Source organism: Sesamum indicum, linkage group LG10 (genome assembly GCF_000512975.1).
Source record: "Sesamum indicum cultivar Zhongzhi No. 13 linkage group LG10, S_indicum_v1.0, whole genome shotgun sequence".
NCBI classification, from domain to species: Eukaryota; Viridiplantae; Streptophyta; class Magnoliopsida; order Lamiales; family Pedaliaceae; genus Sesamum; species Sesamum indicum.
In genome coordinates, this window is record NC_026154.1 from 5,259,924 (window position 1) to 5,276,332 (window position 16,409).

Consider the following 16,409-nt stretch of genomic DNA (forward strand, 5'->3'; position numbering starts at 1 on the left):
AGTTTGTGAACTTTCATCCTTAAACAAAAATAAATTCTGCCTCCTAATTCAGAATCAATTCAACAGAGGGATTAAGGTGTTAAGGTCTGATATTGGATCAGTTTATTAATCAAGAATTTCACTCCCTCTGTTTAATCTTGGTATTGTGCATCAAAGTTCATGCACTTACACCCCTCAACAGAATGGCCGGATTGAAAGAAATCATAGGCATTTGTATTACACATAAATTGCATAAATTACATAATAAATTAAATATAAACTGCATAAATTACTCAGAATTATACGTAAATTGCATAAATAACTCAATTAAATTGCATAAATTACAAAATATTAAATAGAAATTGCAAAAATTACACCTGAATCACGAGTTTCGCAGTACTACATTTTTTATGCTAATTTTGGAACACATATAAAATTTTTCGTAACACATCCAAAGAAGATAATAAACCTTATTCCAAGGAGGGGAGAAATCTTAGCATAGCATACACTCAGGGATAAACCTCGATAATAGACCTTATTCCCAAGAGGGGAGAGATCTTATAGTTCGTGAAACCAGCATCAAAAAAGAGTTTTGCCCATTCTTTTTGGTTTCTTTCTTTTCCACCAACTACAGTCATCATTAACATGTCGAAGAAGAGTTGAGTTTCCACTGATTTATGGTCGGAATTTTGGTCATCGACTACCATCTCAATGATCACCACCTTTCCTCTTTTCTCATTACTCTTTATTGCTTCTTTGCATCTCTTCAGGATCTTTACACATTCCTCGTCGCTCCAATCATGCAATATCCACTATATATGAACATATATGAAAGTTTAGTGAACATATGTATATCATATAATAGTACGTATTCTTTTGCTTGTTCTTGACAAGGATCTTCTGCTAAATCATATACAAGAGCAAGTCATAGATCTTTTGTGAAACTCTACCACTTTCCTTTTGCACAGGGATATAAGTTAGCAACAATATTTATTAGGGTAATATATAAGCACATATATATACATATATACACATCATATTCTATTGAAAATGTTTTAATTTTTTTTACATAAATAATAATACAATTTACATAGTCCTCTATTTTAGGAAATTAATTCAAAAGGATGACTGCCATAACTAATCACAAGGTAGGTTTAATCTATGTCTAGTTATCATTTTATTTAGAAAATTATGTCATCGCCCTCGTATTGTTAGTAATAGAAATAGTAAGAGTCTATATTTCGGGTTATTCCATTTAAGCGTCCAACCAGTGTTAAAAGGGTGGATTCTGGTGGGAAAAAAAATAAAAAAAATAATGAAAATTAAAAAGATGTAAAATCAAAATTTTACTTTAGAAAACTAAATGACAAAATGTTGGAATAAATGAGTTAATAGCCCCAATTTTAAAACGTCATGTCAGTTGCACCTATATTTTTTGGGTGTGAAGGGTGAACTCCAGTAAAAAAGAATTAGAATTATGGGAAATAATAATATAGGACTAAAATGTTAGCCTACAAAAGTTAAAGGACGAAAATACTAAATGATCTAAGTAGAGACCAAAAATGCATTTAAGTCTGAAAAGAAAAGGGTAAATTGGACAACCCTTGTGATTAGACCAAATCACACAATCCATGTTCTTTATAAAATTATAAGTAAACCTTTGATCATGAGGGATGCTAGTGCAACATATCGAGGGGTGTTGTGTAAAGTTTGACCATTGAATAAGGGGGTTTATTTATAATTATAACTACAATTATATGAAATATACTTGTAAATTTATAAAAGACAAGAGTTTATTTTGTATAATTAGACCCAAACTTGAGAAGATGTGGACTGAAAAAAATTAAAACACCCATATCATATTTTGAGAAGCTGCAAAATACTTTTCATGCAAGATACGTTTAACTAACACCCGCTCCTTGCGCGATATTTCATGAGCTTTTGTTATAAAATGAAATTTGTACCTCTAGTCATAAATTGTTGAATTATATATACTAATGTGTCTGGCCTCTTTTTCAACCAAACTTACGCATGGATACATACCTTGAGTAGAACTGCATCTGCTGGAGGAATGTACTCAAACATATCTCCCTCAACGTACTTCAAGTTCCTTGTCCCCTCTAATCCCGCAACGACAGGTGCAAGATCAAGCACCGTACAATGAATTTCTGGGAACGCCTCGGCTATGGCCTTGGCCAAAGTTCCAGTGCCTCCGCCCACGTCCACAAGAGAACCCAAACCCTCAAACACTTGCCTACAATCTCTGGCAATCACGTCGGCCACCATTGGGGTATCATTTCCCATACCTTGATCAAACAAAAGCCCAAACCTTGGATTCTGCTCTTTCAGCTCCCAAAATGACATTCCATGAGTGTTATGAAATGCTGTGCGGTCCTTGATATTTTGGAACCATCCACTTAAATGCTGCCATGGCTCACAAAGGACCGAATCAAGTTGGGAAAGTACGAACGCCTTCATGCTCATGGGGTGGTCTCCAATCAAAAGACGTGAAGCAGGCGTAAGCCAATAACCCTGCTCATCCGATGAATCGACTTTTTCCAATACGAAAAAGCCCGAGTGCACGACGGTCTGCATGAGACGGCGCACATGGTCGTGCTTGTGGATGATCTCGGGGATGCCGAGCTCAGTTACGCATTTTAGTGACATAGAGTTTATGTAACTGAACACTTGATTCCAAATGTGAGCTCCAGCTTCAAGTAGCTCAGAACGCAGCTCTTGCTTAATCGTTCCCATATCTCTCTTAATCAGTCTATGAATATTGATTAAGTGTGAAAAGCTGAGTCTAAATCGTAGATTGAAACAAGTGGTGGGAGATGGATGATTATATAGGGAATCGCGAAGTATTTTATATTCAGCTGGTGGGCTTGGAGATCGATGATTATATAGGGAATGACAAAGTATTTTAATTCAGGTGGTCAGTGTTTCTGGGGGAGAGTTGATGAGTGGCTATCGCACGCCATGATGAGTAGCTAAACATCCAAAACAGCTAATATAAATAAATGGCCATGTGCACGTTTTTCAATTCGGCCATGTGCACGTTTTTCAATTCCGGTAATGTTAAGAGGACTATTTAATATTTTCATCATAGAAAATGACATCAAGCTAACGTGCAAAGATGCTTAGCTCCGATAAATTAGGACACTAATTAGTACGCCATATTTTAATCGCCGACATGCTATTGAATTGATTCTCCACTTCACCCGTTTTAATGATTGATTCGCTTTTAATCATCTATTGATTTTTTATTTAAAATTTTATATTGTATTTATATGATTATATGTAAATAAGTTACTATTCGCTACAATATTAATATTTATGATTAAAAATTATGATAAATAAAATATTATTAACCATGATTAGATAAGATCGATATGAAAAAATTATTTGTCATAACTAAGAATTATGGTAAAAATATTTACTATGGCTTTCAACAATGGCAAATGTTTTAGCCATCCTTACAAAAGTTATGGTCAATAACTGTTGCATGGTCGTGATTAATGACTATTTGCTACGACTATTTATCATTAACTATAATAATTAAAGTATAATTAGATGTTATATTTCTTGTAGTGATTACACATAATATATACAACTGTTTGTTCTCCCCTTGAAAATTTTGTGGAACCCATAATAGTCACCACAAAAAATACAACAGTTGATCATGCTTAATTGTCATGGTAAAAAACAAAATAGTCGTAGCAAGTAGTTGTTGACTATGACCATGCAACAGTTGTTGGCCGTGGTATCTACGAGGGTTGTTAAAATATTTGTCATGACTTTTATTTTTACAATGACTGTTAACCATGACAAATAACTATTTTTTAGTTGAAAATCTATGTTTTTGCATTAATTTAATTTAATTGTAGTCAATAAAAATTATTTACCACGATTTTTATTTTCATATAGGGATGGTTTTATTTTTCATCCCCAACTTAGGCACTAGTTAAATTAGTTTTAGTTCCCCATATTGCAATCTCATCAATTTTGGTATCTGATGTTTCTTAAATTCATCAAAATTGATCCCCTTCATTAATTGATAGTCAAAACTAACCGATATATTGTACCAATTTTGGAGGGAGAATCAGTGGAGATTTTTCGTATGCTTTGGTCCAGTGAGAGACCAAAGCATAGCCATTGCATGTCCGAGACTGCCCTAAAAAAAGGAATCTTTTCTCTCCCCAGCCATTTCGGGTTAAAAAGATGTGAAAGCGTGTTTATCTCTTTAAGACCAAATTTTGTAAAATACGTTTGAAATAATTTTTCTTAATTAAGTTACGAAATATTAATTTTTCCACATACAAACAAACTTTTGTCCTACTCGTATGAGATGAAATTGAAAAATATCCTATAAGCAACCAAAATTATGAAAAAAAAAAATTCCTAATTACACTTTTACAAAATAATTATCTCCGGTAAAATTTTAAAATTCATTATTGCGATAAAATAATAATTCTTGTCATAAAATATATAATTAGTGACAATATTAAAATTATCATTAAATATTTTGTATAGATAGTTTTCTATTTTCTTGTACTGGTAAAAAATAATTTTTGTCTCCTAATTCTATCTCTTGCCATAGATTTCTTTTTTTTTTTTTAATTTTTTATTTGGATCAACTTTTTCTATTTTCTCTCTATTGCTCCAACAATTTATGAAATTGAACACCTGGTTCCAAATGTGAGCTTGAGCTTCGAGTAGCTCAGAGGATCCCTCTTGCTTAATTATTTCGAGGGTACTCCGTTAGCTCTAAAAGATCGTAATTGAAATAAATGGGTGCCTCGAGATGGATAATTACAGAACTTATTTTATTAGAACTAATTTATCCAACTTATAAGTTGAAATTTATTGAGACAAAACATGTTGTAATAAGAATATTCCAAACACAAGCTAAAGTTCAAAAGAAAAATGACAATAAACAACACATTATTTGCAAATTTTAAATTTGAGCGAGTACCTAATCAGTTGACCGTATTTCATAAATATGAAATATCCGTTGCATACGATTATTATATTCGTTCGTGGAACGAACATTTTGAACATATATACATAGAATACTAATTAACAATTGCAATATTAAAATTTTAATAAGGATAACATTATTGCTTGATTACGATAAAGTATTAGTACTACGATTCGTATGGGTGTATATAATATTAGGGAAATCAATAAATAATATAAAATACAAATTTAAATATAATTGTATATAAAATTAGGTTGATTGCACTCAGACTTCCTCTAAAAATAATAAATTACAGTTTTACTCAAAAAAAATTTGAAATTACACTTATACCTATCTGAAAATTTTCGATTTACAAAAATGATGATGTAAGCAAAGAGAATATATAAATTTTTAATTTTGCTCCTCATTTAGTATTTTTTTGTATTTATAAAAGGATAAATATAATATATATATATGGACTGAAGTTAATATCATTATATTTTTCCTTTATAAATATAAAATTATTACATGAAAACATTAAACGAGGGTAAAATTAAAAATTTATGCAAATTATTTTTCTAACGTCAGCATTTTTGGTCCAAATTCTAACCGAAAAAAGTCGGTATGACGAGTGAACTTTGGAGGGATGTAAGTGTAATTTCAAATTTTTTTAAAAAAAAGAGTATATCTTAGCTCCCAAGGCAATCTTGACAAATATACTCCCGGACAGAAAATGTGTTTCATCCAACAAGTTTGACACCAAGCTTGCTCCTTGATTGTCTGAGGCTTGAATCCTCAATGATTTCTGATCAGCCAGTGCCTTCCTTTTCTTGCTTATCTGGCATCGTGGGACTTGCCGGTGCATTGTCTTTGTATTTTATCTGTGTGATTATGCTATTCTACAAAAAAATGGCGTGAGGAAAAGTGCCAGAGACCATCAAGAGATGACTTTGATACCATGTGAATATGTGGCTTTGTTAAGCACAACCATGGACTCTTTCTTGTTCCTTGAAGGAGCACAGTACACACTGAGCATATTGTTAATTTATGGCCCATGACCTAATTTTGGTAGGCTCACTTAGATGCCCAACACCAAGTCCACCCGGCAGCCCACAACACTGGCCCATGACGACCCACTTACCTGGTACTTATATACACTCTATGTTGCCCTAACCCTCATTCTCTCTTTTCCGTCGTTTGCTTCTTGTTCTCCAAATCTCTTTGTGATTTCTTCCCTTCTCTCTCACCGGTTTCCATGGATCCTTTCCTAAACCAATCCAATAATTTAAGGAAAGCCTCCATGACCTTCCATTCTCACCTCTTCTCTCGTCCGTATAGATAGGGGTGTTCTTCCCCTTTCTGATACGGAATTTAAAATCTTCTGAAGTCCTCTTACTCTTCTTCTTCGTGAAAATTGTGAGTTGTGAGGCCTTTGTGACAGTGTGAGAAAACTAAAGTTAGTGATCAGGCTTGTGTGGTCGGGTTTCTGGTGATCTGTGGTGTTACTGTGGCTCAGTGCTATTTGGATATGGAACTGTTGTGACCGTGTCCCACTTGTTGGATCTGGCAGATTCTGAGCCGACTTTGTTAACAAGTATTTGATTTCTCTTTTAAGTTTTTCTTATCACTGTCATTCATTCATTATTTCTATAATATATTGGTTTGTATACATTAAGGAGTTTCGTACTCTAAATCTTTATAATAGTTGGTTAGGATTTATCTGATATCCACTTAACCGTGGTATTAGAGCCACATTTCCGATCCGTCAAAGCTCCAATGGTGGTAACTCTCTTGAACCCCTCCTTTACTTTCTGCATGTTTTCTTCAGTTACATTATCTCTCGATTTATTTATTTTGAGGCGCTTATCCCCCTGATTATCCTCCTGGCCGGACCCTTGAGGTTGTCGGGTATCTGGATTGGGTGTTAGGCTGGAGAGGCCTTAGCCCTGTGGTTGCTTGTTCTATTGATATTATAACCTGTGAAATTCGATTTTTTTCTACTTTATTCACTATTTTTGGATTATCAACTATTTCTGATATATACATGCCTGCTACTTAGTGTTGCCTTAAAATCTGTTGTACATATTCTTTGTGATTTACTACTGTGAAATCTGTGGTCTAAAAACTTCCTTTTGGTGTATCATCTGTTGTGACTATTATTCTGATCTGTGTGAATTCTTGTGTGAAATTGCTCCTGTGATCTGTAATACTCTCTTGCTTAAATCCGCTGCTAAACGTTCTCTGATAATCTTTCTTAAAATATGTTTTTTTATTCTTTTCTAAAAGAAAAAACTTCTTTTTAAATGGTCGGATACAATTTGCAACTTTTTGATGAAAAAGGGAGATTTTTAATTTGGCAACAAAAAATGAAGGGGATTTTGATTCAGCAAATAGTTTTTAAGGCCATAGATGGTAGATACACTAACACTATTTCTGAAGAAAAACAACTTGAAAATGATGAATATACGTATTCTTCCATTATTCTTAATCTGTCTGATAATGTTTTGAGAAAGGTTGGTAAACAAAATTCTGCAAGAGATTTATGGAAAAATTAGAAGAGCTTTACACTGAAACTTCCCTGCCGAGTAAACTATTTTTGCTTGAGAAATTTTTTAGATACAAGCTTGATTTGTCTAAAAACATTGATGAGAATTTGGATGATTTCACTAAATTGGTTCAAGATATAAAATTGACTGGTGACAAGAATATTGATGAGTATTCTCCTATTGTGGTTTTGAATGCTATACCTGATACTATTCTGATGTGAAAGCTGCTATCAAATACGGTCGATAGTGTGAATCTTGATACTGTTGTGAATGGATTAAAAAGCAAAGAGATAGACCTAAAAACGAATAGACCTAGTAACAAGCAACATGAGGTTAATTATGTGAGAGACAGGTCCAAATTTAGGAATTGTAGCTATAGACACAACAGTAGAAGCAAAAGTCATAATAGAAACAACAATAGGAGTAAATCCAAAACTAGGGAAAGCCCACATAGAGATGATAAAACCAGAGATAGAAGGTGTTATAACTGTAGCTTAAAAGGACATTACATTAAAGATTTCAGAAAACCAAAGAGGGATAATAGAGATAACAATGCTAATGAAAAAGAAAGAGTGAATAATGTTGCTGATGAATCTGGTGAAGTATTTGTTGTTTCTGATGTGAATTCTGTGCACTCTATGAGCATGTATGAATGGCTTGTTGATTCTGGTTGCACTTTCCATATAAGTCTTTTTAAAAATATTTTTTCAAACTTCAAACTTGGTAATTCTAATTTTGTCTCCATGGCAAATGAAAAATGGTGTGAGATTAAAGGCATTGGTGATATTTCTTTGATTTTCAATGGTGGTTACAGAATGACTCTTAAAAAATGTTAGATATGTTCTTGAATTTAGTCATAATCTCATTTCATGTGCTCATTGGAAGATGAGGGTATAGAAGGTAGGTGGGGTAATGGCATTATGAAAATCATGAAAGGTTCTCTTGTTATTTTTAAATAAAAAAAGAAACGCAGTTTGTATTTATGTTCAGTCACTTATGATTCTATGGCCGCATCTGTGAATGTGCATGATAAAATATTTTTATGGCACAAACGTTTTGAGCATATCAGCCAAAAAGGACTTGAATTTCTGAACAAAGAAGGCATTATGTGTGATAAGGTTGACAAATTGCAATTCTGTGATTAATGTGTTATGGAAAAACAACATCGTGTGCATTTTCCTGCTGCACCCTCCCCCAACGCCTCTATATCATCTTGCATAATAGATTATGTTCATGCTGAGGTATGGGGACCTTCTAAAGAACCCACCCATGGTGGAAATCGTTATTTTCTATCCATTGTTGATAATTTTTTCAGAAAGGTGTTTGTTTTCTTGCTAAAACACAAATCTGAGGTTTTCGAGAAATTTGAGAAATGGAAAACTTTTGTTAAAACCAAACTGGAAAAAGGCTTAAATCCCTGCATACTGATAACAGTCTTGAATTTTGCAATAAAAACTTTGATGATCTTTGTGATAAATTTGGGATTAAGAGATACAGGACCAATCCCTACACCCCACAGCAAAATGGCATTGCTGAACGCATGAACCGTACTTTACTTGAGAAAGTGAGATGTTTACTGATCAATTCAGGTTTACAAAAATCATTCTGGGGTGAAGCAGTTTTAACTGCCACTTATTTGATTAACTTGTCTCCTTCTGTGCCATTATTGAGTAAATCTCCTGAAATTGTCTGGAGTGGTAAGGAACCTGATGTTTCTCTTTTACGTACTTTTGGTTGCTCTGCATTTATTCATCAAAATTCTGATAAACTTGAACCTCATTCTATAAAATGTGTTTTTATTGGTTATCCTGATGGGGTTAAAAGGTATAGGTTGTGGGTTCGTAGCCAACCTAGGCTTAAAGTCATTATTAGTAGAGATGTAATTTTTAATGAGAATGAGATGCCCTGTCTTTCTAAACCCGAAATAGAACAAAGGGACATAACCTTTAATAAGGTGGAGGATAACCAGAAAGTGGGAGAGATTCTAGAAGATGAACAAAACATAGAAGAACCTATAGAAAATTTCTTAGAAAATTACCAACTACCGCGGGATAGGGGTAGAAGAGAACAAACATCCCGTCTAGGCTTTATGATTTTCCAAGTAGCCCTCAACATCTGAAATTCTGAACCTTCGAACATAGACGAAGCCCTTAAGTCTAAAGAATGACTTAGTGCCATGAATGAGGAGTTGAAATCCTTAAAAGATAACCTTACTTGGGATCTAGTACCTAAACCAAAAGATTGTTCCTTAGTGGACTGCAAATGCATCTTAAAATCAAACAAGAAAACCCCTTAAAACACAAAGTTATATTAATGGCCAAAGGGTTTACTCAAAAAGAAGGGATAGATTATAACGAGATTTTTTCCCCAGCTAGATTTAGTGCGTATTATCCTTGCTCTTACTACTCAGATTTGATTGGGAGTTGAAACAAATGGATGTCAAAACTGTTTTCTTGCATGGTGACCTTGATGAATGCATTTATATGCGACAACCTGTTGGTTTTATTGATAAAAATAAACTTGATCATGTTTGCCTATTAAAAAAATCCTTATATGGTTTGAAACAGTCACCAAGACAATGGAACAAAAAGTTTGATACGTTTATGCTTTAACTTAGTTTTAAAAGGAGTGATTATGACCATTGTCTCTATTTCAAATTTTTGGATGACGTGCCTATCTTTCTTGTGTTATATGTTGATGACATGCTCATTGCTAGTCCTAGCATTAAACTTGTTGAATCATTACAAAAAGATCTTTCCAAAAATTTTGAAATGAAAAATCTTGGTGACGCAAAAATAATTCTTGGCATGGATATTTGTAGAAATAGAAAAAGGTTTTTCATACTTTTAAATCAAAAGTCTTACATTTACTCCATTTTGAAAAAGTTTTCAATGGAAAATTCAAAACCCAACTCTGTGCCTTTAACTGCTCGTTTTCAATTATGCAAGGACCAATGTCCTAAAATTGCTTGCGAAAAAGAGAAAATGAGTAAGGTTCGTTATTCTAATGTCATTGGGTCTATAATGTTTCTCATGGTATGTACTAGACCCGACACCGCATATGTAATATGTCTTAGCAGGTACATGTCAAATCCGGGACCTCCTCATTGGGAAGCTTTAAAATGGCTTTTAAGGTACCTTCGTGGTTCCGACAGCATTGATATAAATTTCTTCAAATTTTCTGACTCTATTAATCTTGTTAGTTATGTTGATTCCAATTATGCTAATGAGAAAGATAGTTGAAAATCCACTACCTCTTATATTTTCACTTTGTGTGGATCATGCATAAGTTGGAAATCCCAACTACAACATATTGTTGCACTGTCTACTACTGAGGCCGAATACATTGCTACTACTGAAGCTTTCAAAAAAGCAATTTGAATATGGGGCCTTATTAAAGAAATTGATTTTCTAAAAAATCGGCTTATTGTTTTTTCTGACAGTCAATCCTCTGTTCAATTTTGCAAAAACCCTATTTTTCACGATAGGATAAAACATATTGATGTGAGATTTCATTTTATTCGTGATATTGTGAGCAAAGATGTTATTAAACTGAAAAAGGTAAGGACTGAAGAAAACCCAGTTGATATGGGTATAAAGTGTCTTCCTATTGAGAAATTTATTAATTGTTTAAAAATTTTAAATCTAGCTCCTGACTAACTTTGCTGTACGTAAGTCTCTTTTTTTCTGTAGGTACAAGGAGCGGGCCCGAAGGCTATGATGAGATTGCCGAATCCAAATAAAACTCCAGGACCTAGTCCCTTTATTAAGGTCTTTGTCCAAGGTGGATTGTGTTATATTTATAGCCCATGACCTAATTTTAGTAGGCCCACTTAGATGCCCAACACCAAGTCCACCCGGCAGCCCACAACACTGGCCCATGACCCGACCCACTTACCTGGTACTTATATACAATCTGTGTTGCCCTAACCCTCATTCTCTCTTTTCCGCCGTCTGCTTCTTCTTCTCCAAATCTCTCTGTGATTTCTTCCCTTCTCTCTCACCGGTTTCCATGGATCCTTTCCTAAACCAATCCAATGGTTTAAGGAAAGCCTCCATGGCCTTCCAGTCTCACCTCTTCTCTCGTCCGTATAAATAGGGGTGTTCTTCCCCTTTCTAATACGGAATATTAAAATCTTCTGAAGTCCTCTTATTCTTCTTTTACGTGAAAACTGTGAGTTGTGAGGTCCCTTTGTGACAATGTGAGAAAACTGATCTTAGTGATCAGACTTGTGTGGTCGGGTTTCTTGTGATCTGTGGTGTTACTATGGCTTGGTGCTATTTGGGAACGGAACTGTTGTGACCGTGTCCCTCTTGTTGGATCTGGCAGATTATGAGCCGACTTTGTTAACAAGTATTTGATTTCTCTTTTAAGTTTTTCTTATCACTGTCATTCATTCATTATTTCTGTAATATATTGGTTTGTATACATTAAGCAGTTTCGTACTCCAAATCTTTGTAATAATTGATTAGGATTTGTCTAATATCCACTTAACACACATTAACTAATAGAAGAAGAGAAAGGTTTTTTGTTATTTCGGCTGAAACTGTACGACCTTTTAAATAGAACCCAGAGGCTAATGGTTAATTAACAAATTTACTATTCACCTGTAAACTAACTAATTGCTAAGCTAACTACTCTGAAAGTGTTACAACTTATAAAAATGCACTAGTATTTCTGTTTACTAATAAAAACGTGCTTGCCCAAGTACAAGAAGAAACGCACTTGCACTTGCACTACAATTATATGGAATATACTTGTAAATTTATAAAACACGAGTTTGTTTTGTTTAATTAGACCCAACTTGAGAAGATGTGGACAGGAAAAAATTAAAACACCCGCTCCTTGCGCGACATTTCTTGAGCTTTTGTTATAAAATGAAATTTGTACCTCTAGTCATAAATTGTTGAATTATATATGCTAATGTGTCTGGCCTCTTTTTCAACCAAACTTGCGCATGGATACATACCTTGAGTAGTACTGCATCTGCTGGAGGAATGTACTTAAACATATCTCCCTCAACGTACTTCAAGTTCCTTGTCCCCTCTAATCCCGCAATGACATATGCAAGATCAAGCACCGTACAATGAATTTGTGGGAACGCCTCGGCTATGGCCTTGGCCAAAGTTCCAGTGCCTCCGCCCACGTCCACAAGAGAACCCAAATCCTCAAACACTTGCCTACAATCTCTGGCAATCACGTCGTCCACCAATGGGGTATCATTTCCCATACTTTGATCAAACAAAAGCCCAAACCTTGGATTCTGCTCTTTCACCTCCCAAAGTGACATTCCACGAGTGGTATGAGATGCTGTGCGGTCCTCGATATTTCGGAACCATCCACTTAACTGCTGCCATGGCTCACATAAGACCGAATCAAGTTGGGAAAGTACGACGCCTTCATGCTCATGGGGTGGTCTCCAATCAAAAGACGTGAAGCAGGCGTAAGCCAATAACCCTGCTCATCCGATGAATCGACTTTTCCCAATACGAAAAAGCCCGAATGCACTACGGTCCGCATGAGACGGCGCACGTGGTCGGCTTTGGCTCTATCAACGCCAAATAGAGCTTCCATCAGTTCAGTGAGAGTCATGGGGCGGCCATGCTTGTGGATGATCTCGGGGATGCCGAGCTCAGTTACGCATTTTAGTGACATAGAGTTTATGTAACTGAACACCTGGTTCCAAATGTGAGCTTGAGCTTCGAGTAGCTCAGAGGATCGCTCTTGCTTAATCATTTTCATATCTGTCTTCATCAATCCATGAATATTAATTAAGTGAGGAAAGCTGAGTCTAAATTGTAGGTTGAAACAAGTGGTGGGAGATGGATGATTATATAGGGAATCGCAAAGTATTTTATATTCAGCTGGTGTGCCTAGAGATCGATGATTATATAGGGAATTGCAAAGTATTTTAATTCAGCTTGTCAGTGTTTCTGGGGCCTATCATCCATATCATATAAAAATAAATAAACAAATGGCTACATGTTTTTTAATTCGGCCAGCCACTGCACGTTTGAATAAAGAATTTAAATTATGTCTTGATGTGCTTTGGGTAATGTTAAGACGTGTAAAGATGCTTAGCTCCGATAAATTAGGACACTAAGTAGTACGCCATATTTTAATCGCCGACATGCTATTGAATTGATTCTCCACTTCACCCGTTTTAATGATTGATTCCCTTTTAATCATCTATTGATTTTTTATGTTAAAATTTTATATTGTATTTATATGATTATATGTATGTAAATAAGTTACTATTCGCTACAATATTAAAATTTATGATTAAAAATTATGATAAGTAAAATATTATTAACTATGATTAGATAATATCGATAAAATTATTTGCATAACTAAGAGTTATGGTAAAAATATTTACTATTACTTTCAACAATGACAAATGTTTTAGCCACCCTTGCAAAAATCATGATCAATAATTGTTACATGGTCGTGATTAATGACTATTTGCTACGACTATTTATTGTTAATTATAATAATTAAAAATAATTAAATGTTATATTTCTTGTAAGGTTTGTTCTCCCCTTGAAAATTTTGTGGAACCCATAATAGTCACTACAAAAAGTACAACAGTTGATCATGGCTCATTGACATGGTAAGAAACAAAATAGTCATAGCAAGTAGTCACTGACCATGATCATGCAACAGTTGTTGGCCGTGGTATCTATGAGGATTGTTAAAGCATTTATCATGGCTTTTAGCCATGACAAATAACTCTTTTTTCATAAATTTAGTTGCATTGATTTAATTTAACTGTAGTCAATAAAAATTATTTACCACAATTTTTAATTTATAACTATTAAAATTATAGTTAATAATAATTATATTTTTATAGTGATTCTAGTATCCCTTCATCGTTCCTTCCAAAATTACAATTACTTAGGGGAGTAATTGAATAATACAAAAATGGCTTGCTCCATTAAAATATTAAATTAAGTTTCATTAAAGTATAAAATCGAGTTTTCAAGTTTCATTAACATGGGAGCAAGCTCTTTAATTTCCAAGACAAATTGCTATATAAACAGGAGCGACCTCTAAAATTCTATTACCTTGTCACAATAGAACATGCGTTATGTCACGCTATGCCGAGGACATTGCGTTTTGAAGGAGGGATGGTTATGATACTCCACCAACATGGATTATGAACTACAAAGATAAGCAATATATAAGTATTGATCAAAAAATTCAAATACAGTCACTGGATATCTCTTTTTACTGAGTTATTTAAACTTGAATTTTGAGATAAACTAGAAGATTTTGAGATAATTTTCACATGCAACTGGCTCACAAGCCCAAAACGTGACACTTTGTGTAGTTACATGAGACTATGAAGGACTCTATCAATGTTGCCTTGGCTGGTTAGGTGAGAATAAGTACATTAGTATTTAGATGTCAAGCTATTTTAATCGATTGATTTATCAAGAGTTTACAAATTTAATGATTTTAAATTAACGGATAAATATGTGTTTTGGTAGGCATGTGGGACTAGCCTGGCATTCCTCAGGCATTTGCTGCTACAAGTTTCTGTGGTTATAGGAAGTTGCACTTTTACTCTAACACAATATGTGTGTGTATTTTTGGGGGCATTTGCTGCTACAAGTTTCTGTGGTTATAGGAAGTTGCACTTTTACTCTAACACAATATGTGTGTGTATTTTTGGTCCCCCAGTTTACAAGCTTAATTAGTATATTTGATCCCATAAAATAAAAAATATTAGCATTTTTTGATCCCTAGGATAAAAATTATGACGCATTTGATATTGGATAACAAATTCTAGCTTTCAGGAGCATTAGAGAAGCTCATGGAGAAGCATGCCTCCGGATGTACGTACATCGTCTATCTGAAATTGCCCACAAAAGTTGCTGAAGGACACGTGGGTAGAGGTTGCAGGGGGTAGATGAGGGGCAGGATGTTCAGTCTGGGCTTCGATGCACATACATCGTAGATCTATCAGTTGTGAAAGTTATGCGCACTATTGACGTTTACGAGGCCATCTCTGGATAAGGATACTAGGAAAGAGATAGCCTATAAGAATAAGATCCTCACAGTGGTACTATCGCACATAGGGATACAACCCCCCGTCGCCCCTCGTAGGGGGACAAGAGCAGGTCGTCTGCTACCCCTGCTAATGACACCCCGATCGATGTGTTAACGTAGCAATTGACTGAGAACTCAACCTTCCAGTGATACTTAAGACGTCGCAACATTAGATTAGGATTTAATTTTTGTATTTTTTATTTTAATGAAAAGTTGTACCGAGTATGTTTTTATTTAGTCTATTAATTATTATTACATTTTTTTAATTTTCTTAGACATTTATATCTAAGATTTAAGTTTAACTACAACTAATAATTTATTACATAATACTAATATGATAATAAAAATTATTTTAAAATATTTTTGATGAATTTTCCAACGATTTCAGAAAACTTAATTGTGTTCCAAGAAATCATCGAAGTACCATTACGAATGATTTTTTTGACATAACTTTTTAGATGGAAGTCGTTGGAACACTACAAAAAAAATCTTATAGCCATTGACTTTTGCAACAGACTTGACAAAGACTTTTCCCACGACCTTGTAATGAAATTGTAATTTTTTTTTTTTAATGTTCGTGGAAATTCCTTACAAAATAATAATAAACTTTTGCAACGAATAGACCGTTGTAATGTTCTATTTCAAATTATAGTCAACTCTTGGATAACTCCAATTATCATAAGTTGTTGCACATTTCGTGGCAACATGTCATAAAAATCTATTGTAACGTTGCAATTATTTACAAGTGCAGTTGATTGCAATCACTGCAACATTACAATTGACTTTTATATTATATTCATTGTAACTAATTTGCAATGACTATTGCAACTGCGTCAAGTCATTGCAACATCATGACTTTTTTTATTATGAAT

At 34.2% G+C, this 16,409-nt stretch overlaps 1 protein-coding gene and 1 pseudogene across 1 annotated transcript; both read right to left on the reverse strand.

The window, feature by feature from the left end:
- Positions 279–2,921, reverse strand: LOC105172093 (trans-resveratrol di-O-methyltransferase-like). The gene is made up of 2 exons (XM_011093432.2): positions 2,023–2,921; positions 279–791 (listed from the first exon to the last, which is right to left on the reverse strand). Exons 1-2 carry the CDS (start codon positions 2,731–2,733, stop codon positions 489–491), a joined length of 1,014 nt encoding a protein of 337 aa, XP_011091734.1. The 5' UTR covers positions 2,734–2,921; the 3' UTR covers positions 279–488.
- Positions 12,339–13,269, reverse strand: LOC105172094 (annotated as a pseudogene).

Bases quoted from the DNA above. Each gene is read 5' to 3' on its own strand.
- LOC105172093 (XM_011093432.2), bottom strand. From the start codon at position 2,733: ATGGGAACGATTAAGCAAGAGCTGCGTTCTGAGCTACTTGAAGCTGGA. The intron at 792-2,022 runs GTATGTATCCAT...GTTCATATATAG, and splicing joins CAGATGCAGTTCTACTCAAG to TGGATATTGCATGATTGGAG.